The following is a 26,043-nucleotide window of genomic DNA, read 5'->3' on the forward strand; positions in this document are numbered from 1 at the left end:
TGCCGCCCCAGTCTGTCGTTTTTTTTGTACTTATTTATGGACATGGTCTTTTAGGGATTCAAAATTAATTGTCAGCCCTCTCTATGTCGGCTACCATGTGTTCGAGCTGTGGTTTGAGAATGTCTTTGGTAACATAGTGTGAATTATATTTTTTAAAATTTTAAATTTTTTATTTAAAATAAATATTTTATGTATATGTTTAGTTTGATGTGCCGATATTAAAAATAATTTTTAAAAAATAAAAAAATATATTTTTTAATAAAAAAATACTTTCAAGTTTCAACCACCACCATTATTATTATCATTACAACTATTACAATCCTAAACACATCATAAGATGAGAAGGCATGTTTCTAAGAGCTTGTTTAGTAGTTTGATTGCAACTGTTTTTTAAATAATTTTTCATGTTAAAATACATGTTAATGATATTGTTTTATTTTTTAAAAATTATTTTTGATATTAACATATTAAAATAATTTTAAAAACACTAAAAATATATTAATTTAAAATAAAAAAATAAAAATATTTTAAATTTTTTAAAAAATATTTTTAAAATATAAAAATAAACATGAACAGTAGGAGAGGTGGTACAATTAGATTGGAATACATAGAGGTAGAGTTCGGGCCAATAGATAGAATTGGGAAACCCCTTCTCCCTTTTGTCGGTGATACAGTCGTCGCGGCTGGCTAGCGAGATTGAACAAAATCAACGGCGTGACGGGGTCCAGGCAAGGGTTTCAGAGAACAAAGTAGTAAATTAAAAAGAAAGTCGTTGTAGGAGCAGTTATTATTTAATCTAAAAACTTAACTATTAAATAAAATTTTAAAATATAATTTATATTATTTTTTAATATAACTCCGTAGCCTTACCCATAGCTTCATCCTCAGGATGCACGCATGCCCAATCATGTAGCATGTAGATACTGGTAAATATTCTATATATGCCACGTAAAGTAAACTCCCAATATAGGAACGGTTATTTTTAAGGTGTATCTAATTATTGCTGCAGGTAAAGATCTATTAATTCTCAATGGATATCTTATGCCTTTTTATTTATCACTCAAACTTTGGATATATATATATATATATATATATATATATATATAAAGCATGCCCTAAACTCTTTTTTTCAGCCACAAGCCTGTGTAATAACAATAATAAAGCCTTACTTATAATTCACAACACACATATATTAAGGATCGAGAATTCACCAATATATATTCATCTGTGTATTTAAGGTTTTTGGTGTGCAAAATCTTAAATGTCACTTTGAACGTGATTAGTTTTTGTTTTCTGAAAAATTAAGATTCCCAGCAACGTGTTTTTATGTGCTTTAATTATTTATTATTGAGAATTCTTATATATTTAAAATAAAATTATTACTTTACCTTTAATAACTCATAGTATTTAAATTAGTATTTTGTTTTGTACACAATTGGTGTTCGTTGAGAACTATAAATTAACTCGAACGGATCCAACTGTAAATTCAACGTTTTGGTATAAAAAAATATTCAAGAGCTTTTTGGTAAAATCATGTAGATTTAAGGTGGTGAAATTTTAATTAGCTGGTAAAATAATATATATATTGAGGATGTTGGAAAATACAGTCTTGTAATCTCTTAAATCACTTTTTTTTTTATTAGTAAAAATAGGGATTTTTAGTGATCAACTTAGCATAAAATTCCAAATTGGGTTTTAACCCAATTAGTTTTGTTTTGACTCCGGTTTAGCCAGATAAAAACCATACTTGAATCGGGTCAGGTGATGTCAAACTAAAATTGCCATCCTAGCTGGAAGTAATTAACTTTATTACTATTACTTTTACGAGTCAAGAGAAAAGAAAGTGCTGTGTCTAGAAATGAAAAGCAACGGAAGCGCTGCCTGCGAAACTGACCAGATGTCAAAATCTGACACGTCCACTGCTCTCAATCCCCTCTTTAGTTTTCGAATGATGCTCGTCTTTTTCCTCGTAGTTTAAAGAGAAAAGATACCGTCGTACCTTTCTCGTAATCGAATTAACTAAGCATCTTAAAATCACACATCCCTTCGTTGACACTCACTTATATTATACAACATGCAAGTCGTATTTAAAATTGAAAATATTTCTGGCAATCAGCTTTTTCGAGTATTAAAATAAAAAATAATACGTTGATAAAATAATTTTTAAAAAAATTAATTTTATAAACAATTTAAATTAAAAAAATATTAATTTTATTTAGATTTTAAAGATGTATAAGAGTGTTTCAGCTATTGATTTTCAAGATATTTTTTGTTTGAAAACATATTAAAATAATATTTTATTATTTTTAATATCAAAATATTAAAATAATCTGAAAATATAAAAAAATTAAAAAATAATTATTTTAAAAAATAATACTTTTAAAATATAAAAATAAATGAGCCATTAAGCAATAATATTACTAACAATTTAACTAGTAAAATATTCAAATAGTGCCTAAAATGTTAACAATAAGTAACACTTGCTGTTGACAAAATATCATCCCATCAAAAGAATGAGAGCGCGGTTTGTATCCCATCTGTCTGTTTTCGTGCCCGAGAAGTATTTTTGAAAATATATAATTTTTTTATTTTAAATTATGTTAATATAAAAATGAAATTTAAAAAAATAAAAAGTATATTTTTTAATTATAATTTTTTAAAATAAATATTTTAAAAAATAGGTACTACAATATTATCCTAAACAGGTTCGAGTATCTACTTCTCTGAACGATGGAGGGGATGGAACAAGGAAAGTAACATTGTTTTGAGTAGAATTTGTTTAGTTTCGGCGGCGCGTTGAACAAAACTAGTTGGAAGTTGAAAGTTGAAACTTTCACTGTGTACTTTGCGACCCCACCGGCGGAAATTACAATGGGAAGGAATCCCTCCGGCCTCCCTGCTCTGCAAAAGAAGAAGACTCAACTCTTTATGAAGCGATTGGCAAATGAATAAATATAGTTTTCATTACTTTAGAAAAAGGAGAGAGCATCCTACACGGAAAAGGGATCATCCACGACTAATTTTTCTTGCCTTTACCTGTACATACACTAATTGTTAATAGACCCCCAACTTTCAAAATCTTGATAACTTCTCCCTATTCTTTCTTTTGTCTAACAAGTTCATCCCCCCATCTGTTTTCTTACCATAAAACTACATACACTAAACTCACTTTTATAATATATATGCTTTTGTTTTAAAACATGGATTCTTATCTCTTTGAAGCGCAGGAGGCTCAACCCATCTAAATTTTTATTATTATTATTAGCATGAGTAGCTAGCTTGTACGTGTCTTGACTAATCCCTTGAGTCTTGAAATTAACGACCATGTAAATCTCCAGTACATAGTTTTCAAACCCGGCTTGATCCAAGACCCGGGTTCCGGGTTTTGACTGGATTACCAGGTCAATTTTTTTAAAAAAAATCAAAATGACGTCGTCTTAGTAAAAATAAAAAAGTCAATAGGTTGTAACTGGGTCTTGTCAAGTCATCGGGTCAACCCGTCGGCTTATATCGGATTTTTCCTTACCTTATTTTTTTTTAACCTGACCCATTTTCAATTTTAGGTTGGTCGGATTCTGGATCGATCTACTGGATTTCAAAACTATACTCCTTTAGTCTAAAATTATAAAACTTGAATCATAAACTTTTTATAAAATAAATTTAGAATTTAATTAGTTGAAGTTGAACGATATCCTCGTTGAATCTTTGTTTTATTGCGTTGGTAGGGATTAGCCAGTTGAGGACATAACTAGCTAATCAAGGAATGAGGTCAATTACTAGCCTGCTTTAGCAACCGACAATTCGATCTTTTTGCCCGTATCTTACAGGGATCGGCCTCGGTACACTACACCGATTGGGCACATACATTTTTTGTTTCGTACGGTTTTATATTATTACTCTTACTGTGTTTTCAAGTCCCTGTTGAAGTCCATTTTCGCCCAGGCTTGAAATTATATCTTATAGACTACCTACATGGCTTGCGATTTATTGTGAGTTAGTTTTATTTTCTGGTAAAAAAATATACAATATGTTTCTAGTTGGGTATAATTTTTTTTTTATTATAAATCAAAATATTTCAATATATTTTTAGTTAAATAAATTGATATTTAATCAATAAATAATTAAAATTAAAATATTTGAACTTATTAAAAAAATAAATACGAAAGAAAAGTGGATAAAAAAAACACAAACATCAATTTTTAAAGAATTAATGTTGACAGATAAAATTAAAAAAAAAATTAAAAATATTGAAGTGAACCTATGTGAATCTTTGGAACTCATGAAAATGATTATAGGATAGAGACGAGTTGCATAGAAACCAAATTCAAAGAATAATGAAGATAAATTCTCAATAAAAAAATAAAAAATATATATTGTGTAATGAAATTAAGAAAAAAAAAATCACATACACGCACAATCAAATATCTGCTGCCAATATCATAAAAACAAAAAATTAACTCGGCTATTAATAAAGTCATTTTAATGTTTCTTAAAATAGAGAAAGTCATATACATGCCCAATTAAATTTATAATAACTGATGAGTCACGGAAAAGACTGAACGATCCCAACTCATAAGCCTTTAGTTTTTTCTTGGAAGGAAAAAAAATAAACTTAAGCAGTAAATAGTAAATATATGTGGATGCATATTATTTTTCCTATCTGTTCTGGGGTGCACATTGTTTTTCCTATATATTTTAAAGTTTTTTGTTAATAATTTGCAACTCAAATAAATCTGATATTCTACAAACAGTTCAGCCCATGAGCTTTACCAAATTAGAGCCCATAATTTTTATTTTTCATCATGTTTAGGTATTAATTGTAATTGTAGTAGTGTATACTTTTTAAAATATTTTTTATTTAAAAATATATAAAAATAATAATTTTTATAACTTTTAAAGTTTAATTAATATCTCTTCTCTATGATTTGTTTTTAAATTTTTTCAGGCTTTCTTGAATAATAGTTATTTTTTTTATTATACTAGGTGTGTTTAGTTTTTTTAGAGCTTAGTGTGTTGTATTTGTAATTGTTTTACATTTTTTATATAAATTAAATATTTTTTTATAATATTTTTAATATGTGCAGCTTTGCATAATATTTTTTTTACTTTTATTTTATTCAATAAATTTTATGTGTGGGTCAATCTCTATTACAAATTGATTTTCATAAGCAAATTCATTAAACACAACCAGGTAAATAACTTGTGGTTATGGGTTTATTTAATTGGATGCTTGCTTAAGTTTTTCGATCTATATTTATGATTTTTTATGTAAAAAACCGCATTGAAAAATTCAACTTGTTCAAGTTTATTTGACCATGTATCTGTATTTTTAATTTGATTCTTACTTTTGAAATTTTATTTTATAAAAGTTTTGTTCTTTTTAATTTCACTCTTCAATCCAAGTTGATAATGTATTGTTTTTTATAATCCTTATTCATCGTTTTTTTTTTATTTATGTTTTTTCGTTTTCTATCATTGTTTCTCTTTTTTTTTTCAATATAATTCAAATAAAACTAATTTATTTAGTTGATCAAGATTAAAAAACACTTGCGACGCTAAAATATTTTACTGAAAAAATAATATAAATCCGTGTTGTAGCGTGAGCACCACTAACTAATAACCAATGAAGGATACGTGTTTTTTTTAAAAAAAAAAAAAAATTATGGATAAAGTATTTTTTCTTTTTGAAGAATAATGACTGAACAGGCCATGTTATACTTTTTCGAGACTCAGCTCCGGTTTTGAAAACTTTCTTCCAAATAAATTCGTATTTTATTATATTTCCTGAATATCTTGACAATCCATTTATAACCTTGCCATTTTTTTTTCTCGAGACACATATAAAAGATGTTCTTGCATGCAATAACTTTTACTTATGAAATATTTTTACAGCGTTATTTTGTTTTTGTCGTTCAGTTTTTGTGAACGAGATTAAAGCACTTTCACATTATAATATGATTATTACTTTAAGTTTTTATTTTCAACATACAGTGATTGACATTGCAATTCTAAATAATTCTTACAATGGTTTCCAGCAGCGAATACCCATTAAAAATTATTATTTTTATCGTCAAGTAGTGATTCCTCAGATTTGTAAATGCCAAGCCAGCTTGAACTATAAGCTGTGCAAACTGCAAACGTGGAACTCATTCGAGTTTAACCTTGTCAATGTCGTAGATAATTTAACTATAAACTTGGCAAAGTCTAGGGTTTCAGCCCAACCAACCAAGCCAGGTTCAACAACAGCGCTCACTAGTGATTGCATTCTACTTTCTCCCATGGAATGACTTGATTTAGACAGGTAGCAACTACTAGAAAGAAAGCACTGGGTTTGACTCTGTGGCTATGGAAAAAGGTCAAGAAAGCACTGGGTTTCAGTTCAACAACAGCGCCTAATACCGAATTTACACATAAAACTAATATGGTGGTAGCTCAATGCTGATGACAGAGAAGAAAATGGCTCGTGTATTTCTTGATACTGGTTGGTGGCAGACTTGTTTCCGATACATCTGAGGATGTTGCAACACGCTATTAATTTATAGCTAAAGAAAACCGGATCACTTACCTTTGCTTTGCTCCAGAACACTCAATAATGATACAGCTAAAACGCCAGAAGCAGAACCATGAAAGAATAGCTAAAAATTAATGTCCAGGTGAAAACTAAAATTCCCTTGTCAAGAAAATCTGAATGGTCTTAGCTTTAGGAATCATGCTTTTCCCAGAGATGGCTGTACCTCAGGTTGGGTACCCACGCTAATCCGTTACACGCGGTGCTTTCCAGGCAGTCGCAGAAAGCAAAATAAAATCTTCACTGACTGGCACCACGAGCTTGCAACCTCTTCCTCTCGAGCTCAAGCTGTAAAGGGACACGCATAAGCACATTATTTGATCCCCCTCAAATTTCTAGAAATAAATCAAAATTTTGCATCCTGTTCAGCGTCTTACCACTTTCTTCACCCTGTCATTGGCAGCAGGAGTTCCTCCACTGACACATTCAGGCAGGTATGGACTACTAACATGAACTTCATTCATCACAACTATGGATGTTTTGTCCCAGCGAACTGGAAGCCTGGTTATATGCATTGACACCAATTAGGAAATTAATGACTTGTTAGTGATCTAATAATACTTTGCATAAGAATATACAATACAGAAAATCGAGGACAATTCATAGCCCACATAAAATGACACAACAAGACAAAGGCAATGAACAACCTCAGAAGCTTATTCAATCAAGAACACGTGCATACACTCGAAAACAAAAACAAAAAATCAGCTTATTTGTGCTTTCACACAAGATTGTGGAAGTCAAATGGTAGTTCACAAGTGTACAGCAAATTTTAGCATTTATATGTTGTTACTAGCACATTCATTTCGTTAAACACCACAAGTTCATATATAAACAAGACCCCTCCAGTATAAATGAATAAAGTTCATATAATAGAACCCCCATATTATAAACGAATAAATCACTCGAAAAAATAGCCTGTCTAGATTATTGTTAATTAATGACTCGTCGATGTACCAATTCAGAATCCAAGCATGGTTCACCATTACTTAAACCAGTGGCTCCATAGGAAAGCTTATCCAACTAGTTAGCACTTCTCAACTTCACTTTATACTGAAGAGTTTCTTGGATAAAAAAGAAATCTGTTAATTAAGGAAATGAATTGAATTACAACAAGGAGAATCATTTGGTATAGCAGATCCAACCACTACAAATGAAACTAGCAGTCAAGGACTCTACCTGTGGGAGGAGTATTCATGCCAATAGTATGCAGGCCTCCCTTTCTCTCTCCAACCAACCTCTGAACTCCCGCATTATACCAATAAAAGCCCCAAGTTATGCATATTTTCAGATTCATATTTTCTAATTAAACCACCACAAACAAACCCTAAATCGTTTTTAGCACCTGTCCCAGAAATTCTGCATCTTGATCTCGTTCAGAGAATCTATCCTTTGCTTTCGAACTTAGTTATCCTTAATCATAGTCAGACCCTAAGCAACTCACATTTTGCATCAGTTTGAAGCCCCCAATATTTCTATATAACAAATCCCAGCCAATTACAGAATACATGAGGCATATTTCTCTACTCAGTCCGAACTCAAAAACCAGTCAATTAAGTCATCAATAAGCAAAACAATCATATCCATTCAATTCTGAATCAATCCTATCATATGAACCCAATTCATTTACGCTATCCATGCACACCTCATCTTATAGCATTTTATGTTTCATATTATCATCAGAACCCTTGTTCAGCTCCAGCATAGGTCATGCAGCATTGCACCATGGACTATATCTCCTTAGCTCGTCAGCCAAATATTAGCAACATAATACAAATTTCTAACCTTTCAAGCCCCTGAATATGCACCTCATTTCTCACCCTCTAATACTGACTTCTCTAAACTATGTGAATCTATATTGACAACGTTGTCAAAGTTCGGCACATTAATGTTTCATCAATAATGTATCTATGGCAGTTCAAAAAGCAAGAGCATACAAAATCCATAAAAGAGCATTGGAGAAACAGGTTTGTCAATTTGATAAACTCAATGATATGAATTGCAGGGCAAGGATAGCATAGATTAAGATTATCCATGATATTCTCCTGACATAACAATGATCAAGCAAGAAGCTCTCTTTCCACCTTACAAGTGCGTATCTTCTCATCATAATGCTAGAAGAACATGCTTCTACAGATTAATATCTACAACCTCTTACATTGTATGTTAGCAAAACTTGAAACCCATCCCACTTTTTAACGATTAGGGTATGCTAAATTATGTGACTTCAATGAACAAGCTAAAGTCTAGAGGCATAATACGCTTGCTAGCAACAAGATATAACACCAAAGGAGTAAGGATAAGGGCACATACGTCTTAGACAAGGCATCAAAAATGCCCTGTGCCTCAGCAGTGACACCCACTCCAATCCTCTCAGCATCTGCTTCAGCTTGCCTGCAAATCCAGTCCAATCAAAACTTTACAAAAACTTGATTATTGTTTTTTTTTTTTTTAAAAAAAAAAAAAAAAACGCAAATCCCCGGATGGGTTACAATGAAAATCACCTTAAAGCCAATTCCTCCCTGGCTTGAAGACTGTGGAGATCAATATAACACTTCTTGATGTCGAGTGGGTCCTCGGCTTGACCCAGAAAAGAAAACTCCTTTATATAATTTGCTTTCAAAAACCTTATGTTTTTCTTTGGACCAGGTTTCGATCCCTCTTGTGAAATAAAATAGTTAAGAAATCTCAAAGAAGAAACATAAAAATACTGATGTTTTAAAGCAATAGAAAAGAAAAGGAAAAATTAGAGTGGAGGATATGAAGAACGAGGATGTTGGAGGGCCGGTCAAAGGTAATGACTTGTCCATTAAAATCTTCGCCTAAGGTGGTTTTGATAGAAAGCAAGCAACCCACCGTAAACTCTTCTCCGTTGCTGTTGATGATGCTACCTTCCATTGCCATGGCTGCTGTCGATAGTTCCTGCTCTTGATTGAGCTTTGCTTTCACCAGCTTCTCCTTCTTCTTCTTTTTTTCCTTGGGTTTTTTGGGTTGTTATGTTGGAGAGCTACATTTTGTGGGTTAATTTGGGTTCATGTGCCTCTGGCCCATTTAACTATGTGGGCTGGGGTTGTTCAGCCCAAATTTAATACTGTTTTATCTTATTTTGTTTTTTAGATAGTAATATTACGTCCTCTATAAATTTTGTTTGTCGTTGATAAATAATAGCCTTGAATTACTATAAAATATGAGGAGGCGTCCATTTACAAAATTCCTAGTTTTATACAAATCTACATCTCTCGATTTGATATTAAGTCAGGATTCTTATACGAGCCACATATCTCTTCGTTAATTATGTTCCATTTTTTACTTTCTAGTAAAAATATATAAATATATGGCGTTAAAAATATATAAAAATACCAAGAAAAAAAAACAAATGCTCGAGAAAATGGCGTTAAAAGAAATTAACTGGAACTTCATATTGGCTAAAAAGGCTAGCAAATGGGCCTTGACTCATGAATGATGGATACGGGCCTCGTAGAAGGAATAATGTAAGTAAATATACGAATAATTAACTTCATAACAGCCTTGGATACAGGATAAATTGAGAGCTATAAACCTATGTAAAAAGTTGGTTTTACAAGATTAATAAATGGATTCTTCGTTTATATGCAATGCTGTATTAAAATTAATGCTGGCAATGTACTGCTGGGAAAATGCATTTATACTTTATTTAATAAAAACTTTTCTCACGTGTAAGATATTTTACAGCTGAACTCATTTTACACCAATGACTTTGGTATTTTTAATTTACTCTCTTAACAGTTAGAAAAAATCTAAAATATCAAGGAAGCTCTTTATGGAAAAAAAAATTACGGTGTTTTAAGAAATCTCGAAAGATTCCTATAATTTCATGATATCTATTTTATTTTTTATTGTGATCTGTCTCAAAAAAAAATTATTAATAAAACATGTTATTTTAAAAAACAATCATATCTATGTACAAATTCCACTTCAAACAATGAAATCATATATAAAACATTATCTGTTTAGTTATTTTTCGACTTATTTTTTTTTTAAATTAAAAAAATAATTCATTTTAAATTATTTATTTGGAAATATGGTTGTAGTTGTTTTTTAAAGTATTTTTTGCTTAGAAAAGTATCAAAATATTTAAAAAAAAATATTAACTTAAAAAAAAATATATTTTTAAAATATAAAATCAATAAGGCTTTCAATAATCAATGACTTTAAATGTGAGTTTAACACGAGTAAAGTGATGATATACTAGTTTAAGATAAAAAAAAATGGTTTAGATCAAAATAATGACTTAAAAAAATTATTAAATTACACTTGAATTTTTACAAGATTCACGATGATATTTTTGTTGGAGCAGCCATGGAATTACTTCCCCCGACCATTGGAAATCTTATATCGGTCCACTGTGCAGTTGCCACGTGTCAAGTAGAGAAAGAAAGAAAAAAGGTCGAAGCTTAAAAACAAGGAAACAGCACCTGGGCATGGGATCAACTGTTCCAAATACCATGGTTGGAGCTGACAGTTTCAATTTTCAAGTCATTTTGGGCATGAATCGAATTTATTAATTAAATAAAAACAGGGGTCCCTTTTTCCAACGTTTGGTTGCTTTATCCGTACTATAAGCAAGACTTTTTTAATATTTATTTTTTTCGGAAGTGAGCAGCACCGTCATCGTGGCCCTTCAGACCACTAGAACAGGGGCAAAATAGTACCTAGCTATATTGCGGTCCCTACAATAATTATCATTTTCTCCTAGTTAGGTAGTCACCACTCACCCGCTCCTCCTTTTCAGCCACGGCCTGCATCGCCATGTTCCTTTTTTGTTTGCCACGTGCCCTCTCTTAACATTGTATTTTTGTTTTTTTAACACAACGACATCATAAAAATGTTTATGGTCTCCCGCACGATCCGCGGCTCAGACGAATTGCTACTGCTGCTTGTCGGATTCGCTAGGCAGATGTCGGGTCCATAGCCATCGCTCAATAATTTATTTTTATAATTTCGTTTAAATTTAATAATTAATTCATAATTGATATTTTTTGAATTCCGGACATCTTTCATTGTACATAATTTTGACTTGCATTCCGTACAAAAGGTTTTTTTCCCCCCCAGTGATGGGTCAGGGATGTGTGCCTCTCATACATAGAAGAATCTGGCAATATTTTTTTTTTTTGATTTATATGGGTGTCCGGGTCAGCTTGCGCATACCACGACTAATTTCACGGCTCACTGAACATCCTGCAAACCCAATAAGCATGTAAGGCACCGTGGGGGTAACAGGCGTGCACGGTAAGGTTTGAACCTAGGATACAAGGGAAATGAATAAGTCCCTTCAACCGCTGAGGCAAGACCTCAAATGCGAATCTGGCAACTTTTAATCTTATGAATTCTTTTACTTTGGAATATTAAGACTAGTGATGATAATGGTATTAATGAGTTCAGTCTTCATATTTATATTATAGTCGTTGCTTGCTATGTGAGAAATTTAAATATTTATAACTTATTTATTGAGTTTTGAGTATGTATTTATTGTTTAATTAATATATATCACTTAATAGAAAATAAGTAGTCAATATATATATATATTAAATGATAAAATTATAAAATTATAAATATTTATATTTTCTATATTATTATTGAGATATATATATATATATATATATATAATCTATATATTATATAGATATATCCATGTAGTATAAATATATGTTTTGAATTAGATTCTAGTGAATTTCAGATCAAATTTGATAATATTTTAGATTATACTCATTACTTGTTGGTAAAATAATTTTTCAAAAAATACATTTTTATTTGAGTCGGGTGATTAAATTGTCATCGTGCTGGAGAGATTCAGAGATGGAGGAAATCTTTATTTTTATCGTGTGATCCAAAAACTTAATGATTTTTTTTGTTTTAAAAAAACAGAGAGATTTAGATGCGCGCTGTGATAAAACGACACCACTCTTAACTTTAGCTACTTCAGGATTCAACGAAAGGCTGGTGGATGAAAGTTGACAGCACCCGTTGCTGGTTACTATTGTGTCGGTGAGCCACGTGTTAGTTCATTCCCTGGAGTATACTACACATGAACTCTTCTGTACTTGCTCCGGGTGGGACCATACACGTCATACAATTAGAGGTCCTGATTGGATCTGAATTACGTATTCCCGAGGTAGCCAATCGAATTTCACTTGTAGCTATTGGCTGTAGAAATTAAATTAGTTAATTTCACCTGATAATATAATATTTGCCATCATGGCAACGTGAAAAAAATACACCAGAGACAACCAATGATAGACAGGAGCTCTACTTTTGTGAGCCACAACAGTAGATCTACACTGGCTGACCCTGTCTGATACGAGGCATTATGGTAACACAACACATATTAAAATCCATGGCAAGTGCATGACAGCTCCTATACACAAAAATTCAAAGCAGCAAACACCAAATGCTTGCATACAATTCTGCGCATTCTTTGTCGGCAGGTCTGTAAAATTACGAATGCTCAAGAAACTACAATTAATGTAAAAAAATAATATATATCATGTATTGATATTTGAATTAATGTTTGTTTGAAAATTTGATTACTGTTATTTTTAAAAAATTATTTTTATACTGAAATATATTAAAATAATATATTTTTTTATTTTTAAAAAATTATTTTTGAAATTAACGTATCAAAATGATCCAAAATATATAAAAAAATAATTTCTTTTAAAAACACGGGTACAACTGCGTTACCAAATACTTACTTAATGATTTAAGTTATTAAATTAATATGATTTTTTAATATGATATCAAAACTTTGATTATGAAATGGTCACGAGTTTAAATTTTATTATTTTTATTTATTTGATAAAAATTAAGTATAAAGTAACTTGAATATGTATAAATTTTAAATCTAAATAATTTTTATTTTAAAAATATATTAAAAAATAATATAAATTAATATTTTATTTAATAACTTAATTCATTGAGCTGAATTTTTAATAAATAGATCGTATAATACACTCAGGAGCACGTGGACAAATAGCCGGGGGCAGCTTGAAGACATGGCTGAAACTCATCCCCACCTGCCCTCCAGGATACTCTGACAGTCTTGTTCTTATATCACCGGAAAATCATGTGGACATGGAAGGAAGGAGAGAAATCACGGTCACAGCAAATTAACGTTTTTAATAAGTAGATATTTTATTGTGATGCTGGATCTCACCGTCACAGGATGATTATGACTTGCTTTCAGGTAAGGTGTCATGTCATATAATGGACGCAGCAATTTTCTTCTTACACGCATCATCTGGGGACAGCACATAATTTCAACATCATGGGGCTGCCGATGCTTATTGCTGATCAACGAGTTGAATTATGTAACCTGTTTTCTCTTTTATGCCTTCGCTATTTCCTGGAAAAAATATTATTCTATGATTAAATTAATCAGTTTATCATTCATGCTCTTCTTTGATCTCTTAAAAATAAAATTCATCCTCTACCTCGTCGTGAGAGGAGACACGATGCGAATCATCGTGAGATTAATTTTTTTGAGATGAGACATATTTTCCGATTAAATAAAAGCCAGAAGCAGTTAAATATCTTTCATAAAAGTGGAATCCATCGTAATTAAAAACAAGAGCTCGAGCTAATTACTAAAGCTTCAATTTATATATATATAACTGAATCAACTTGCATATATCTCAATTAATTCTATATTTTTGAAATTAATGATCATATAAATTTTTAGTAATTTTAATATTTATATAGCTAAAACTAATAATTTCTAACAAATAATTTTAAAACCTAATTAACAGTTCAATATTTTTAAATTTTCTCTGTTGATATATTTCCACGTGGCAATCAGCATTTGTCTTTCCGTTCTGAATTTCATTCATTGACTTTGTTTTTATGTGAAACTTTTTTCTTTTCTTTTTTTAGTCTCGAGGGTGTGTACGGACCAGTAATATAAATATAGCAAAGATTATAAAATTCTAAGATGTATCCATTTTGTTATTATTACTCTAAATCAAGGAGGGTGTAATGAGTTTTCTAGGCTAGCTAAAGTAAGAAGGTGTTTGAAATAGTATATTCAAATATATTTTTGAATTATTATGATATATTTTTAAATTGTTTTAATGTTAAATATAATTCTTTTAAAAATAAAAAAATTATTTTAATATATATATTTTTTAAAAATAAAAATAACTACTTTCGACTTCCAGTCTTCTAAAACTGCATAGAAGCTTCAAACCAAAACTCTGCACCACCATACTTGTTAATTGACAGATTCTTTTTCATCAAGCCAGAATTATTGGGCATACAGTGCTTCAATAATCAATTTATTTTTTTCCGAAAAAAAATGAATTTACTCATTCTCTGATAACTAAATAAGTAATTTTATAAAAAGCATACAGTGCTTCACCAAATTTATTTATTTTTCAAATATAAAGAAGTGACGGGCACATGCAGGGTGTTCCCATCACCATAAATGAAAATAACAGATACCGGTACTAAACGGCTAATTAATAATGAAAAGCACTGCGTAACGCAATTATAGCATTCTTGTTTTTTTTTAAGTTTTATGTTATTATTAAAAATAATTTTTTAAAAATAAAAAAATATTATTTTATCATATTTTTAAATAAAACAACATTTTAAAAAAACATCATTACCATGATATAAAGGAACTCTAAACAATATTCATCACAAGAAAAAAAAAGAAAAAAAAATAGTAGCAAAAGAGAGAGCACCACTTGTTTTAATAGAAATAAAAATTATTTTTTTAATAATCATGGATTTAAGGTTTTTTTTTTAATTATGAAAAATTTATATTGTTATTAATTTTAAAATTTATAAGATTAATCAAGATATACGTAAGTTAATCCAAATATCCAGGTAAAAAAAATTTATTTTTAAAAATATTTTATATATTTAACTTGACAAAAACTAATTAATATTTTTTTAGTATTTTATAATATTTTCCGTTTTTTAGCATTATATATATATATATCATCTAAATATAATTTTAAATAAAAAATACCTTTAAAAAAAAAAAATTCCTCAAACACAGAATATACACGAGACACGAGAACGAAAGAGTCATACAACTTCGTAATATTAGGTACCCAAACCATAATATATTATAATACTGGAAAAGAAAATGTGATTCTCGATGTGACTATACCAGACCACCTTTGTCTCTGTCCTTCTCCTTCAAACCCACCCTCTCCAAAGTCCAACCCCAACTTCCCCTCCCCCTTCCTTCTTCTCTCTCTACACTTTGCCGGACCCAAACCATCTCCTCCCTTACATTTCAGAATGGGCAGCCCATTCAAAGACCACCACCCCCTCCATCCCTCTATTGCTAAGAAGCTCATTCCATGGACCTTCTATGCTATGCTCCCTTTAGTTCTCTTTCGCGTGTATTTATACCCTTACCCCCTCCGCCACACCGCCACAACCATTCTCACCTCATCCTCTGTTTCTCCTCCTCCTGCTTTATTAGGTGAATTTATTTACCTGCAAAACAACTTAGTAGTAGTTTTTCTTTAATTAAAAAATATTGCTCCACTTTTTGGTACTAAGATTCTTATTTTTTCATGTTGCAGAAGATGAAAGTTCTTGTGACTACACGGATGGCAATTGGGTACCTGATAAGAGGGATCCTCTGTATAACGGTTCAACCTGTGGTACAATCAAGGAAGGCCAGAGTTGCATTGCCCATGGCAGGCCGGACATGGGTTATCTCTACTGGAGATGGAAACCGAAGCAATGTAAGCTTCCAAGGTTTGAACCCAACACATTTCTCCAACTCCTTAGAAACAAACATTTAGCTTTTGTCGGTGACTCTATGGCTAGAAACCAATTGGAGTCACTTCTTTGCATGCTATCCTCTGTCTCTCCCCCTAATCTTGTTTATCGAGATGGTGAAGAAAACAAGTTTCGTAGATGGTATTTTGAGTCTCACAATTTCAGCATCTCAGTCTATTGGTCACCGTTTCTTGTTAGAGGCGTGGAAAAATCCAGTACTGGTCTCAATCATAACCAGCTGTTTTTGGATCACGTTGATGAGAGATGGGCTGCTGACATGAATGGAATTGACATGGTTGTGTTATCAATTGGGCATTGGTTCTTACATCCAGCAGTATATTATGAAGGTGATCAAGTACTAGGTTGTCATTACTGCCCTGATCTTAATCACACCGAGATTGGATTTTATGATATCTTGAGGAAGGCTATAAAGACCACACTTAAGGCTCTAGTTGACAGGAAAGGGCCTAATGACAATGGTTTTGATGCACTCGTGACTACCTTTTCACCAGCCCATTTCGAAGGTGATTGGGATAAGCTTGGTGCTTGTCCAAAAACCGAGCCTTATAAGGAGGGAGAGAAAACACTTGAAGGGATGGATGCAGAGATGAGACAAGTTGAGGTTGAAGAAGTGGAAGCTGCGAAAATGAATTCCATGCATCTTGAAAAGTTCAGATTAGAGGCACTCGATGTTACCAAGTTGTCATTGATGAGGCCAGATGGTCACCCAGGTCCATATATGCATCCATTTCCATTTGCTTACGGTGTAGCTGAGCGTGTGCAAAACGATTGTGTGCATTGGTGCTTGCCAGGGCCTATAGATACTTGGAATGAGATTTTACTGGAGGTGATAAAGAAATGGGAGTACGAATCAAGAAGAGAACAGTGAGTCATGATCACTGCTAGAATGTTAATTTTGATCCATTAGGGTGTTGGTTAATTTCTCTTGAGAAGGGACCAAAGTAAAAGAGACAAATCCAGAAGAGTGAGTAAATGGTGCCACCTACAATGATCGTTTTGGAGTTATACTATTGTCTGTCTAAACTGTACAAACGATATCGATGGAAAATCAGGGCCCTGGTCTAACCAATTTGCAACCTTCCATTGAAGAATTTGTTTGGATGTAGGTCTGGATATTCGCTAAAATTCACTGCTTCATTAGTTTTTTTAACATATATTACCCATTTCATTGTAGAGAATGGAGATTTCTCGAGATATAGAATTTACTTATTATTTGTATGCCTTGATTTTCATGATATAAAATTAGGGTTTGTTTAGGAGAACTGAGTTGATAAAAAGGTAAGATGCAAATGTGGTATTAGCAAAAGTAACTCCAACATGTAGCAATAATTAGTTAATTTATAATAATGAGTACAGATTCAAGACTTGAAATTTTTTCCATGAAGGATGAAAGAGTAAAATATGCATAGAGATACAGTGAAACTGACACGCATTCGAGGCTCTCTTTTAATCTTAATTTAATGCCCATAGAAGATTCCCTCGGAAGGTTAAAATGCTTGTCATAATTATGGCAATTTGGCTGTCTCCCAAAAGTCAAAATAGAACTCTATTCTCTTCTGAACTGGCTCCATTTCTTTGACCTCAAAAGCCCTAAGCAAGGGATCCAAAGTTACTTCTGTTTCGCAAGCGTTTTAAAATTGTTTTTTTTTTTTAAAAAAATTTAATTTAATTTTTTAAATTAATATGTTTTATTTATATTTTAAAATCATTTTAATATAATAATTTCATTAAAAAATATTATTAATATATTTTTTTAAATAAAAAATACTTTAAAAAATAACAACAACCATATTTTTAAATATATTTAAGCACCATGATTGCATCAACATGCGAACCAGATTATCCGGGTTATATGCAATTCATTAACCATATCAAACGAGACGGTTTTCCAAGTATTTCGGCCGGTTCACTCAGAAAGAAATATTCATTGTTTATGCTGGTTCGGTGCCGATTCGATTTGCGTTTTTTTACCCAGGCATCTGAATCTGATTTTAGAACGGCTTGGGCCCAGTCTGGGCCGATCCAGTATATATGATTTTAGAACGGCTCGGGCTCATTCTGGGCCGATCCAGTATACATGATTTTAGTAGAAATGTTATGGATTTGTTAATTGCTTACGGTGTAAACGCAGCCTCGGGGTGGTTCATAAAATAACTAGATTTCTATTATTAAAACGACATTGATTTGTATGTTTTTGAAAAAGTCAAAACTTGAATTAATCAGTATCAATGCAAATCAACTCTCGTAATCTGAGCTTTGGATTAAATAATTGGATCTTGTAATTGTGGTTTGTGATTTGTAGCAGCTATGCATGTTAACATAATAAATAAATAATTTTAAAATAGTAACAACGTTAAGACAAATAATGGCAGGATAATTAATCAAGTGTCCTGGCTCTATACATTAAAATAAAATAAAATATTAACATCATAAAATCAAGCAATGGGCGAGTGAATTTATAGCTATCTAATATTTATTATCCCGTGGTTAAATTTTAATTAGATTGGGTTTTAATAAGTCCTGGCTTGAACCCAGTTAAATAGGTAAAAAACCCGATCCAAAAAAAATCGGATGATGTCACGGCACTGGTCATGGAAATCTTGTAAGGCATAAAAAGAAGAAGAAGCAAAAACCATGAACAAAACGTTTTAATAATTATGAATTATATGTAAATGTTGCCCTTTTCTTCCCTTAGCATGTTTATTTTAAAAGTATTTTTTTTTTTAAAATTTAAATTTTTATTTATTTCTAATTAATATTTTTTATATTTTTAAATCATTTTAATATACTAATATTAAAAATAATTTTTAAAAATAAAAAATTATTAGTTTAATATATTTTTAAATAAAAAATATTTTAAAAAAATAACCATAATATAATGTGTTTATAAGCTTTTCACCATGTGCATGTTTAAAAGCGAGGATAAATTATTTGTTCAAAGTTGGATATTTATTTGTTAATTTGTTTATATTATTTTGATGTAATATTATAAAAATTAAATTTATAAAATAAAAAAATTATTTTCTAGATAAAAATCAAATTTGAAGCTAATACGATTTTATTTAGACTAAACGAACTCTTGGTGCGGGAAAGTTAAAGGTTAAAAAATAAAATAAAAAGAAACAATAAAAATAAAAATAAAAATCTTCATCTGGATTTTCTGGAATTGATCGATGGCGATGATTTTGCTTGCTGTTTATCTCATTAAACTACAAGACAGATCTGATCTGAACTGAACTGAACAGAACAAACTCCTCTTCTTTTATCCTATCCATGGCTACAACGATCTCGGTCTCAGCCTCTCTCAATCTCTTCTCAGATTCACAACCCTACAAAAGACTGCCCTTAATTCTTTCACCCCCAAATCTACAACAACCTTTCCTTTCTCTCCACAAATCTTGCTATTTCAACTCCAGATTCTGTTTCTCCTCAAACTGCTCCTCCTCCTCCTCCTTCTCTTCAACAACAGCAACAGAAACACCAAGTGATTCCACCACCTACTCCTATATCGAGGATTCATATAAAACAGGGAGGTTCTTGAGCAATGAAGAGATTGAAAAGCTAAAAGCACTTCAAGATTTCAGATATTATCAACAACTTGAAACTGGGTCTGTGTTGGTTAGGGTGATGAAGCCGGGGGAGATGGATATCACTGTTAAATTGCTAGCAGAGTCATTTGTTGAGTCTATGTCGTTGCCTGTTGGTTATGTGTCTTTGGTTTGCTACTTTGTGCAGCAGTACTTGACTGAAAGGCGAGCTGCAATACCACATGCCGTTACGCTTATTGGGTTTTATAAAGGGAAACAAGAGACGAATGGTGGAGAAGAGGAGGAGGACCTCGAAGAGTTGGCAGGGACTGTAGAGGTTTGTTTTGACAAAAGGGGGGCTAATGATTCTCCTCCTACACCTACCCCTCCAAAAAATGCTCCTTACATTTGCAACATGGCTGTTAAGCAGTCACATCGTAGGTACTTAAGCTTTGCTTTTACTTCTTTTTTTGGGTACTTGGAATTAGTAGGCATTTTGTTGTTAAACTTGTGAATCTTGACTCATATCAATTTATACCTAAGAGGAACCCTTCGTATATATTCAACTCTCAACCAAAAACTGTTCTGTTTCTTCCAAGTTAGAGCTAAGTTTGAAAATGTGTGATCGTGACACTATATGACCTCGGAAATCCTTAATGAACAAAAAAATCACTCCAGGAAGGTTGATAACATGTCCATACAAGTCTTTGCTACCTGAGTTTTCTAATAGGATTAGATTTTTAAGCAGGTGAGGACTTGTGAGAATTTTTTTATAGATAGCCTTTTGGAATTCAAATGTATTACTCGTACTCGTACGAAAATATGGTTTGGGTACTTTTACCTGCACAAATACAATTTTGCGTTCAGTGTTTTGCTAACTAATTGAACACTAAAAGTTAGATCAATTTGATATAGAACGATGCATTTAATTTGTTAATAACACTATCAATGGAGAGAACTAGAAATAACAGAACCTTGATACGCTTGCATCACAAACTGTAAGTTTAAGATTTTTGCTCCTTTGATAGGTGTTACCTTTTCTGTGGCTTCATGAATATGTCAATGCCTTGGGACATTTCCATGATCTACAGATCTTAACGATACAGATTTTTGTAATTTTATATGTTTATCGGTAACTTACCCCCACATGACCCCTACTTGTGTCAGTAGTCAGTACATTGTGTAGAACTTGACCGGACTAAATTTTATTCCCGTGGAACTTCCAGGAGGGGAATTGGGTGGAATCTTCTGAAGGCAAGCGAGGAACTAATTTCCAAGATGAGTAGTATGCGAGACGTGTACTTGCACTGCAGAATGATTGATTCAGCCCCTTTCAACATGTACACAAAAGCAGGTTACAACATCGTTAAAACTGATAGCATATGGGTCCTTTTGATGTTGCAGAGGCGCAAACATTTGATGTGCAAGAAACTTTTAGTCTCAAAGAATCCTGCAGAACTTGATACTTCACGCTCCGATATGGATTTTTCTCCACAAATGGATACATGGAAGTCATGAAACCTGTTTCCAAGGTACATCAGACACTGTCTTGATTGGACTCGTAATTTTTCATGCATCTCTCCCTCTCCCTCCATGTTAATTGTTTTTGTTTATCATTATTGCTAAAATTTACTTTTGTTCCTTTATGTTTTCATCAATCTCATCAACATCTTTGTTTTAAGATTCTCATGTGAGTTTTTTCTATATTTGAATATTGTCTCTTACACTTTTCTTATTGAAGATTTGGATTCTGGTCCAGGTCCTTCAGGGTATAGTCTGGCCAGGTTGTGGTGATCATCCAATTAGGTTGGTTTTGGCCAGGAATTCGATCTGATGGTTCAGCATCTCCTTGCTTGTAATTTATCATATTCATGGCGTAAACATATTGTGTTACAGGTAATCCCCACCAGGCATCTCCATTTCTTACATGTCATTTACATTATACTCAATGAATTTACAAAACATGCATATGGCAAACAGAAAATGTGAACATGTAAAGTGTAATCTTGGACAAAAAGTAAAATAGAAAAGAAAAGTCGCCTCTAAAGTTGGTTGTGAAATCTCAATGGGACCTGCCTTATCATACCTTTTTATCAAGCGAAGAATGTACCTCTCCATATTTCAAAATGATATAATATACAACAGTTTTCATTAAGTGGAAAAATAATTAAAACGAAATGTTGATTCTAGACAGAACCAGATATACAAATAATGTTTCTTGCTGGTTGTAGATTCTCTTTTGTTTGCTCTCTACATTTTTATGGTTTACGTTCTTTACCATAAAACCATATTTTTTTTAGTCTTAAATTTTGTCTGCTGTAATTGATAAATTACTAGAATCCTTTCTCCATAACGAGTCTTTTTTTGTTCGTTGTTGTACACTTATGCTTTTAAAATCAGAGGTCTCTTGCCTTCAAAGTGTCAATAACCAAATGAAGGAAAATAGAGGATCTTTATTGTTGATGTAACACTTTCTGTGCTGATGAACCATAGGGGTTTGTTAGACCATTTTGAAAGTCATCATGCCCATGCCCATGCCCATGGGTTTTGAATTTGTGTAGATAATTGTTTGGAGTTCTTTCACACATTCAGCCATGGAGGGTCTCTCACTGCTCTGAATGCGGATGCAGCGTGAAGCCAGGTTGGCAAACATAGCAATAGATTCCAATGTGTATGAACTCCGACTAAGCTCTGGATCAATTACCTTGCGTAATTTTTTCCGATCATTCAAAATATGCCTAACCTGAAACATAAAGGATAATTTATTTAGTACTTCAGCCATGTTCATGGTTAATCCCCTTATATCCTCAAAACTATAGTAGAAAAATCAGTCGAAATAGGATGATTTTGTTGTACCTGTAGGACAAGGTTTTGATCACTTGGTCCCTGGTTTAAGTCTACCGCTCTACGCCCAGTCAAAAGCTCAAGAAGAACCACACCAAATGCATAGACATCACTTTGTAAAGTGAGTTTCCCTGTCTGTCATGAAAAGAGACAGGTTAATCCTTAGATCTAACTTGCTAATCAAATTTAACTAGGCAAAAATTAATTTCTGGGACTGAAGATTGTTGTGCAATAATTCTTGCTTCGTCAAAGGCATAGACTCCAACTAATTAGGGATTAGATTCAAGGCCTAAGTGTCTAACTGAGTTAAGATGATGATGAAGAGATGTTAGGTAATATTATACTTGAATCAAAGTCAAACTAGGAGTTGCTTGATGTTTCTCAGAGACTGCCAGATCCTTGCCTCGAAGGATTTGTTTTTTGTTTGTGCTGCTTTTATTGAAAATGTTTGGTATATGATTTAGAACTTTTGTGGTGAGTAATGTAAATCCAGGCAGGGCCAAATGTAGTGAGTTTGCATAAAAAAATTCCTGGAAGAGAATTTGGAAAGAATCTTCAGCGTCGATTTATTTATTTGATGCACAAAATGTGATCAGAACATGCAATGTTGTGGTCACAAACCCAAGATCAATTACAGGAAGCATTGTAATTGTCCTAGTCTGCATAACTGATAACTTCAGGTTTTGTCTGACGTAGTTGCAAGTGAACCAGCAATAATGCTAAAGAAAGTTATGCATATAAATCTTTATTTATTTATTTTTCTAAATGCATAGCGAAGTATAATGTTGTTGCATCGAGATTTACTTAGATTTTACTATTAATTCAAAGTTGTTGGAAATCCAGGTCCAGATTTTCTGCCATCTTTATTTGGTGTAAGATATAAAACACATTTAAATTGCTAGCAAGTCCTTTAGGGTTGCTAAAATAGAGAAGTTGCTAATTTTCTTTGTTAAATGCTTCTGTTTCTAGACCACTTTCAGTTTTATATGCATGTTAGCAAACACAGCTCAAGCTCAGACATAAAAAATGCTAGTACACTCTTAAGGCTAGTCAGGTTCATCTGGTTATAACTCATAATTCTTTACCTTCATAGCTACTGAGAAAAATTTCTTCCCAGTAGCCTGCCTTCCTAATTATGACTGATGCTTTAACGAGGTTACAAACTAGCCATGGCCCATGTCTGAACATGTTACAAAGGCATGGTTCAAACTCTTAATTAAGAGTTTATTCATTAAAAAGAACAAGAAATTGTGGTTAAACAATGGTAATTTCCATTTAGACATGTAAATAAGTTAACAGAAGTTCATACCGATGTATACTCAGGATCGAAATACCCAAATGTTCCGAGAACTCTTGCAGTCACAAATATCTCCTGCCCCTCTGGCATCAACTTTGCAAGACCAAAATCAGATATCTGTAATGGATAGGGTTACGGAGTTTAGCTATATGCTTTTGATTCTGATATTTATTTGTAACGTTTTTTTTATCAGCAGCATTTATGAAGAACCTCGAAGGATTCATGGGTCAGTTGAGATTATTAGCAAGCCTCAAAATTGTTACCTTAGCTTCAAAATTTGCATTTAGAAGGATGTTGGTGGACTTAAAATCTCTGTGGACAATTGGTATGCCAACATCAGAACTTGAATGGAGATAAGCAAGTCCCCTTGCTGATCCAAGTGCCACTTTTAACCTTAAAGGCCATTCCATTTTAGCTTTTCCATATCCTAGAATACAGTTGCAGATTACTAGATATGCCATTAACGATTTGGGAATGAGAATAGTATTTTGAGCGATAAACTGACCATTTAAATGATCTTGCAGATTCCCATGTTGCAGATATTCATACACTAGAAACCTGTCCTTCCCATCAGCACAATATCCAATCAAGGAAACCAGATTGGGGTGCTCAAGTCTGCTCAAGATGTCAACTTCTACACGGAACTCCCGTTCCCCTTCAGCTTCTTTAAATGTGGGCAGCTCCATTTTCTTGATTGCTACAACCTACAGATTAGAGAAGAGGAGCAATTTTGTATGTTTTTCGAAAAGTAGAGTGTCATGTTTAACTGCTCTTTGTTCTGGTGTTTTACATAATAGAGGAACTAAATTCGGTGAAGATTTCTTAGAATTAAAATTGAATGCATTAGCTTTATGTCTATTTACGAAATTCAGAATTCTAGCCTAGATGCCATTCAGATCATGATTTGTGTTCAGAAACAACCATTTCTTGACCATATCAGTTTTTTTTTTTTTTCCTGGGATCATGATGAAATTTTCTGTTAAAAAGAAGTACCTCTCCTGACCGCAGGACGCCTCTGTAGACTCGTCCAAACCCTCCCTTTCCAACCAAATTTTTTTCACTGAAAGAACACGTTGCCTCTTCCATTTCCTTGAGTGTGAAAACCGATGATCCATGGCGTCTCTTTGTGGATTGAGGTGTTTGATCTTCAAGTTGCCAAAACTCCATAGGTTTATAAACCCCTACAAGGTAAACAAAATCTCAAACTACGGAAACTGCTATTTTAATCTGCAAATTAGGGTGAAAGAAAATTTGTAAGGAAAAAAGAAAAGAAAAAGAAGAGCGGAGGAGAGCGTACAAGGGTCTGAGTGATCTTGGGACTTGCTTCTCCGTCGCTTGTTCCATGCTGAGACTAACCCAAAAGGCATAATGTTCTTCCTTGGCTAAATTTCAAACCTCTACTCTGCTAAAGGATTAATGCAACGAAGCGCACAAATGTTAGCAGATGAGATTTCATGACAATCTAGGAAGATGGATATCACGGATCTCTTCTCCAGAGATTTATCCAGTTCATCTAACTTGGATTGAACTGTATATTTCTTCAAAAATAATAAATGACAAAAGTAGTGAAAATGATTCAAAACTGCAGTTGCTAAATGTGAGTAAATATTATTAGGAGAATCCTCAGATGAGTACGTATTGAGCAAGAGAAGGAAGATTAGGAGAATACTCAACTACAACATCTTCCAACAACCTGTGTTTTTTTTGGGGGAGAGATGTGCTTCAAGAAAAAGAAAAGGCAAACGTAGTAAAAGTTGGGTATCGCTTACTTACCTTTTGATGATTTTGTGGAATGGTGGGATGTGTATTGCTTGATAAGGAAATACAAGCTGCTACCTCTCCCTCCATTTCTTATTTGATTTTCTTCTTCTTTTTTGAACAAGCAAGGTGCATGGCAGTTGAGCGGGTGCTTTCATTCCTTCCATTCAATTTTCAGTAAATTGGTATTTTTATCTCTCCTCCACCTTTTATCTCTGTTCCACAAAACTACCTTCATCGTCATCTCT

General features: G+C 32.5%; 4 protein-coding genes across 11 annotated transcripts; 2 read left to right on the plus strand and 2 right to left on the minus strand.

Annotated features, from left to right (window-relative positions):
• Positions 1 to 6,447: 6,447 nt before the first annotated feature.
• Positions 6,448 to 9,568, minus strand: LOC118046537 (uncharacterized). Its single transcript, XM_073411689.1, has 5 exons — positions 9,330 to 9,568; positions 9,073 to 9,231; positions 8,882 to 8,962; positions 6,946 to 7,069; positions 6,448 to 6,856 (listed from the first exon to the last, which is right to left on the minus strand). The coding sequence occupies exons 1-5, from the start codon at positions 9,470 to 9,472 to the stop codon at positions 6,809 to 6,811; spliced, it is 555 nt and encodes a 184-aa protein (XP_073267790.1). The 5' UTR covers positions 9,473 to 9,568; the 3' UTR covers positions 6,448 to 6,808.
• A 6,117-nt stretch (positions 9,569 to 15,685) lies between these two features.
• On the plus strand, positions 15,686 to 17,625 carry LOC118046536 (xyloglucan O-acetyltransferase 2). Its single transcript, XM_035055479.2, has 2 exons — positions 15,686 to 16,043; positions 16,147 to 17,625. The coding sequence occupies exons 1-2, from the start codon at positions 15,857 to 15,859 to the stop codon at positions 17,235 to 17,237; spliced, it is 1,278 nt and encodes a 425-aa protein (XP_034911370.1). The 5' UTR covers positions 15,686 to 15,856; the 3' UTR covers positions 17,238 to 17,625.
• A 1,821-nt stretch (positions 17,626 to 19,446) lies between these two features.
• On the plus strand, positions 19,447 to 24,937 carry LOC118046534 (GCN5-related N-acetyltransferase 5, chloroplastic). Of its 7 annotated transcripts, none has more exons than XR_012170977.1 (5): positions 19,449 to 20,337; positions 21,123 to 21,428; positions 21,656 to 21,792; positions 24,231 to 24,362; positions 24,562 to 24,937. XR_012170977.1 is itself a non-coding variant. In XM_073411965.1 (3 exons), exons 1-2 carry the CDS (start codon positions 19,643 to 19,645, stop codon positions 21,412 to 21,414), a joined length of 987 nt encoding a protein of 328 aa, XP_073268066.1. In that variant the 5' UTR covers positions 19,447 to 19,642; the 3' UTR covers positions 21,415 to 21,428; positions 24,562 to 24,937. The 7 variants fall into 7 exon arrangements, 1 of the variants encoding a protein (XP_073268066.1); XR_012170979.1 differs by having other exon boundaries at positions 24,231 to 24,263; XR_012170978.1 differs by having other exon boundaries at positions 24,234 to 24,362.
• Positions 22,024 to 25,825, minus strand: LOC118046533 (probable serine/threonine-protein kinase PBL28). 2 transcript variants are annotated; one of them, XM_035055473.2, is made up of 7 exons: positions 25,335 to 25,820; positions 25,031 to 25,218; positions 24,543 to 24,741; positions 24,301 to 24,464; positions 24,050 to 24,154; positions 22,753 to 22,875; positions 22,024 to 22,639 (listed from the first exon to the last, which is right to left on the minus strand). In XM_035055473.2, the coding sequence occupies exons 1-7, from the start codon at positions 25,402 to 25,404 to the stop codon at positions 22,397 to 22,399; spliced, it is 1,092 nt and encodes a 363-aa protein (XP_034911364.1). In that variant the 5' UTR covers positions 25,405 to 25,820; the 3' UTR covers positions 22,024 to 22,396. The 2 variants fall into 2 exon arrangements, with proteins under 2 accessions (XP_034911364.1, XP_073268065.1); XM_073411964.1 differs by having other exon boundaries at positions 24,301 to 24,741; positions 25,335 to 25,825.
• Positions 25,826 to 26,043: the final 218 nt, after the last annotated feature.

Source organism: Populus alba, chromosome 10, assembly GCF_005239225.2.
Source record: "Populus alba chromosome 10, ASM523922v2, whole genome shotgun sequence".
In the NCBI taxonomy this organism is placed as follows: Eukaryota; Viridiplantae; Streptophyta; class Magnoliopsida; order Malpighiales; family Salicaceae; genus Populus; species Populus alba.

What these genes read in the sequence shown, in the direction of transcription:
- LOC118046533 (XM_073411964.1), bottom strand. Translation starts at nt 25,404, where the DNA reads ATGCCTTTTGGGTTAGTCTCAGCATGGAACAAGCGACGGAGAAGCAAG. An exon ending in CCAAGATCACTCAGACCCTT is followed by an intron (nt 25,219 to 25,334) that starts GTACGCTCTCCT and finishes TTTACCTTGTAG; the next exon opens with GGGTTTATAAACCTATGGAG. An exon ending in ATCAAAACCTTGTCCTACAG is followed by an intron (nt 22,640 to 22,752) that starts GTACAACAAAAT and finishes TTTATGTTTCAG; the next exon opens with GTTAGGCATATTTTGAATGA.
- LOC118046537 (XM_073411689.1), bottom strand. Translation starts at nt 9,472, where the DNA reads ATGGCAATGGAAGGTAGCATCATCAACAGCAACGGAGAAGAGTTTACG. An exon ending in TCCAACATCCTCGTTCTTCA is followed by an intron (nt 9,232 to 9,329) that starts TATCCTCCACTC and finishes TTTTATTTCACA; the next exon opens with AGAGGGATCGAAACCTGGTC. An exon ending in TTTGATGCCTTGTCTAAGAC is followed by an intron (nt 7,070 to 8,881) that starts GTATGTGCCCTT and finishes GCATATAACCAG; the next exon opens with GCTTCCAGTTCGCTGGGACA.
- LOC118046534 (XM_073411965.1), top strand. Translation starts at nt 19,643, where the DNA reads ATGGCTACAACGATCTCGGTCTCAGCCTCTCTCAATCTCTTCTCAGAT. An exon ending in GTTAAGCAGTCACATCGTAG is followed by an intron (nt 20,338 to 21,122) that starts GTACTTAAGCTT and finishes TGGAACTTCCAG; the next exon opens with GAGGGGAATTGGGTGGAATC.
- LOC118046536 (XM_035055479.2), top strand. Translation starts at nt 15,857, where the DNA reads ATGGGCAGCCCATTCAAAGACCACCACCCCCTCCATCCCTCTATTGCT. An exon ending in TCCTCCTCCTGCTTTATTAG is followed by an intron (nt 16,044 to 16,146) that starts GTGAATTTATTT and finishes TTCATGTTGCAG; the next exon opens with AAGATGAAAGTTCTTGTGAC.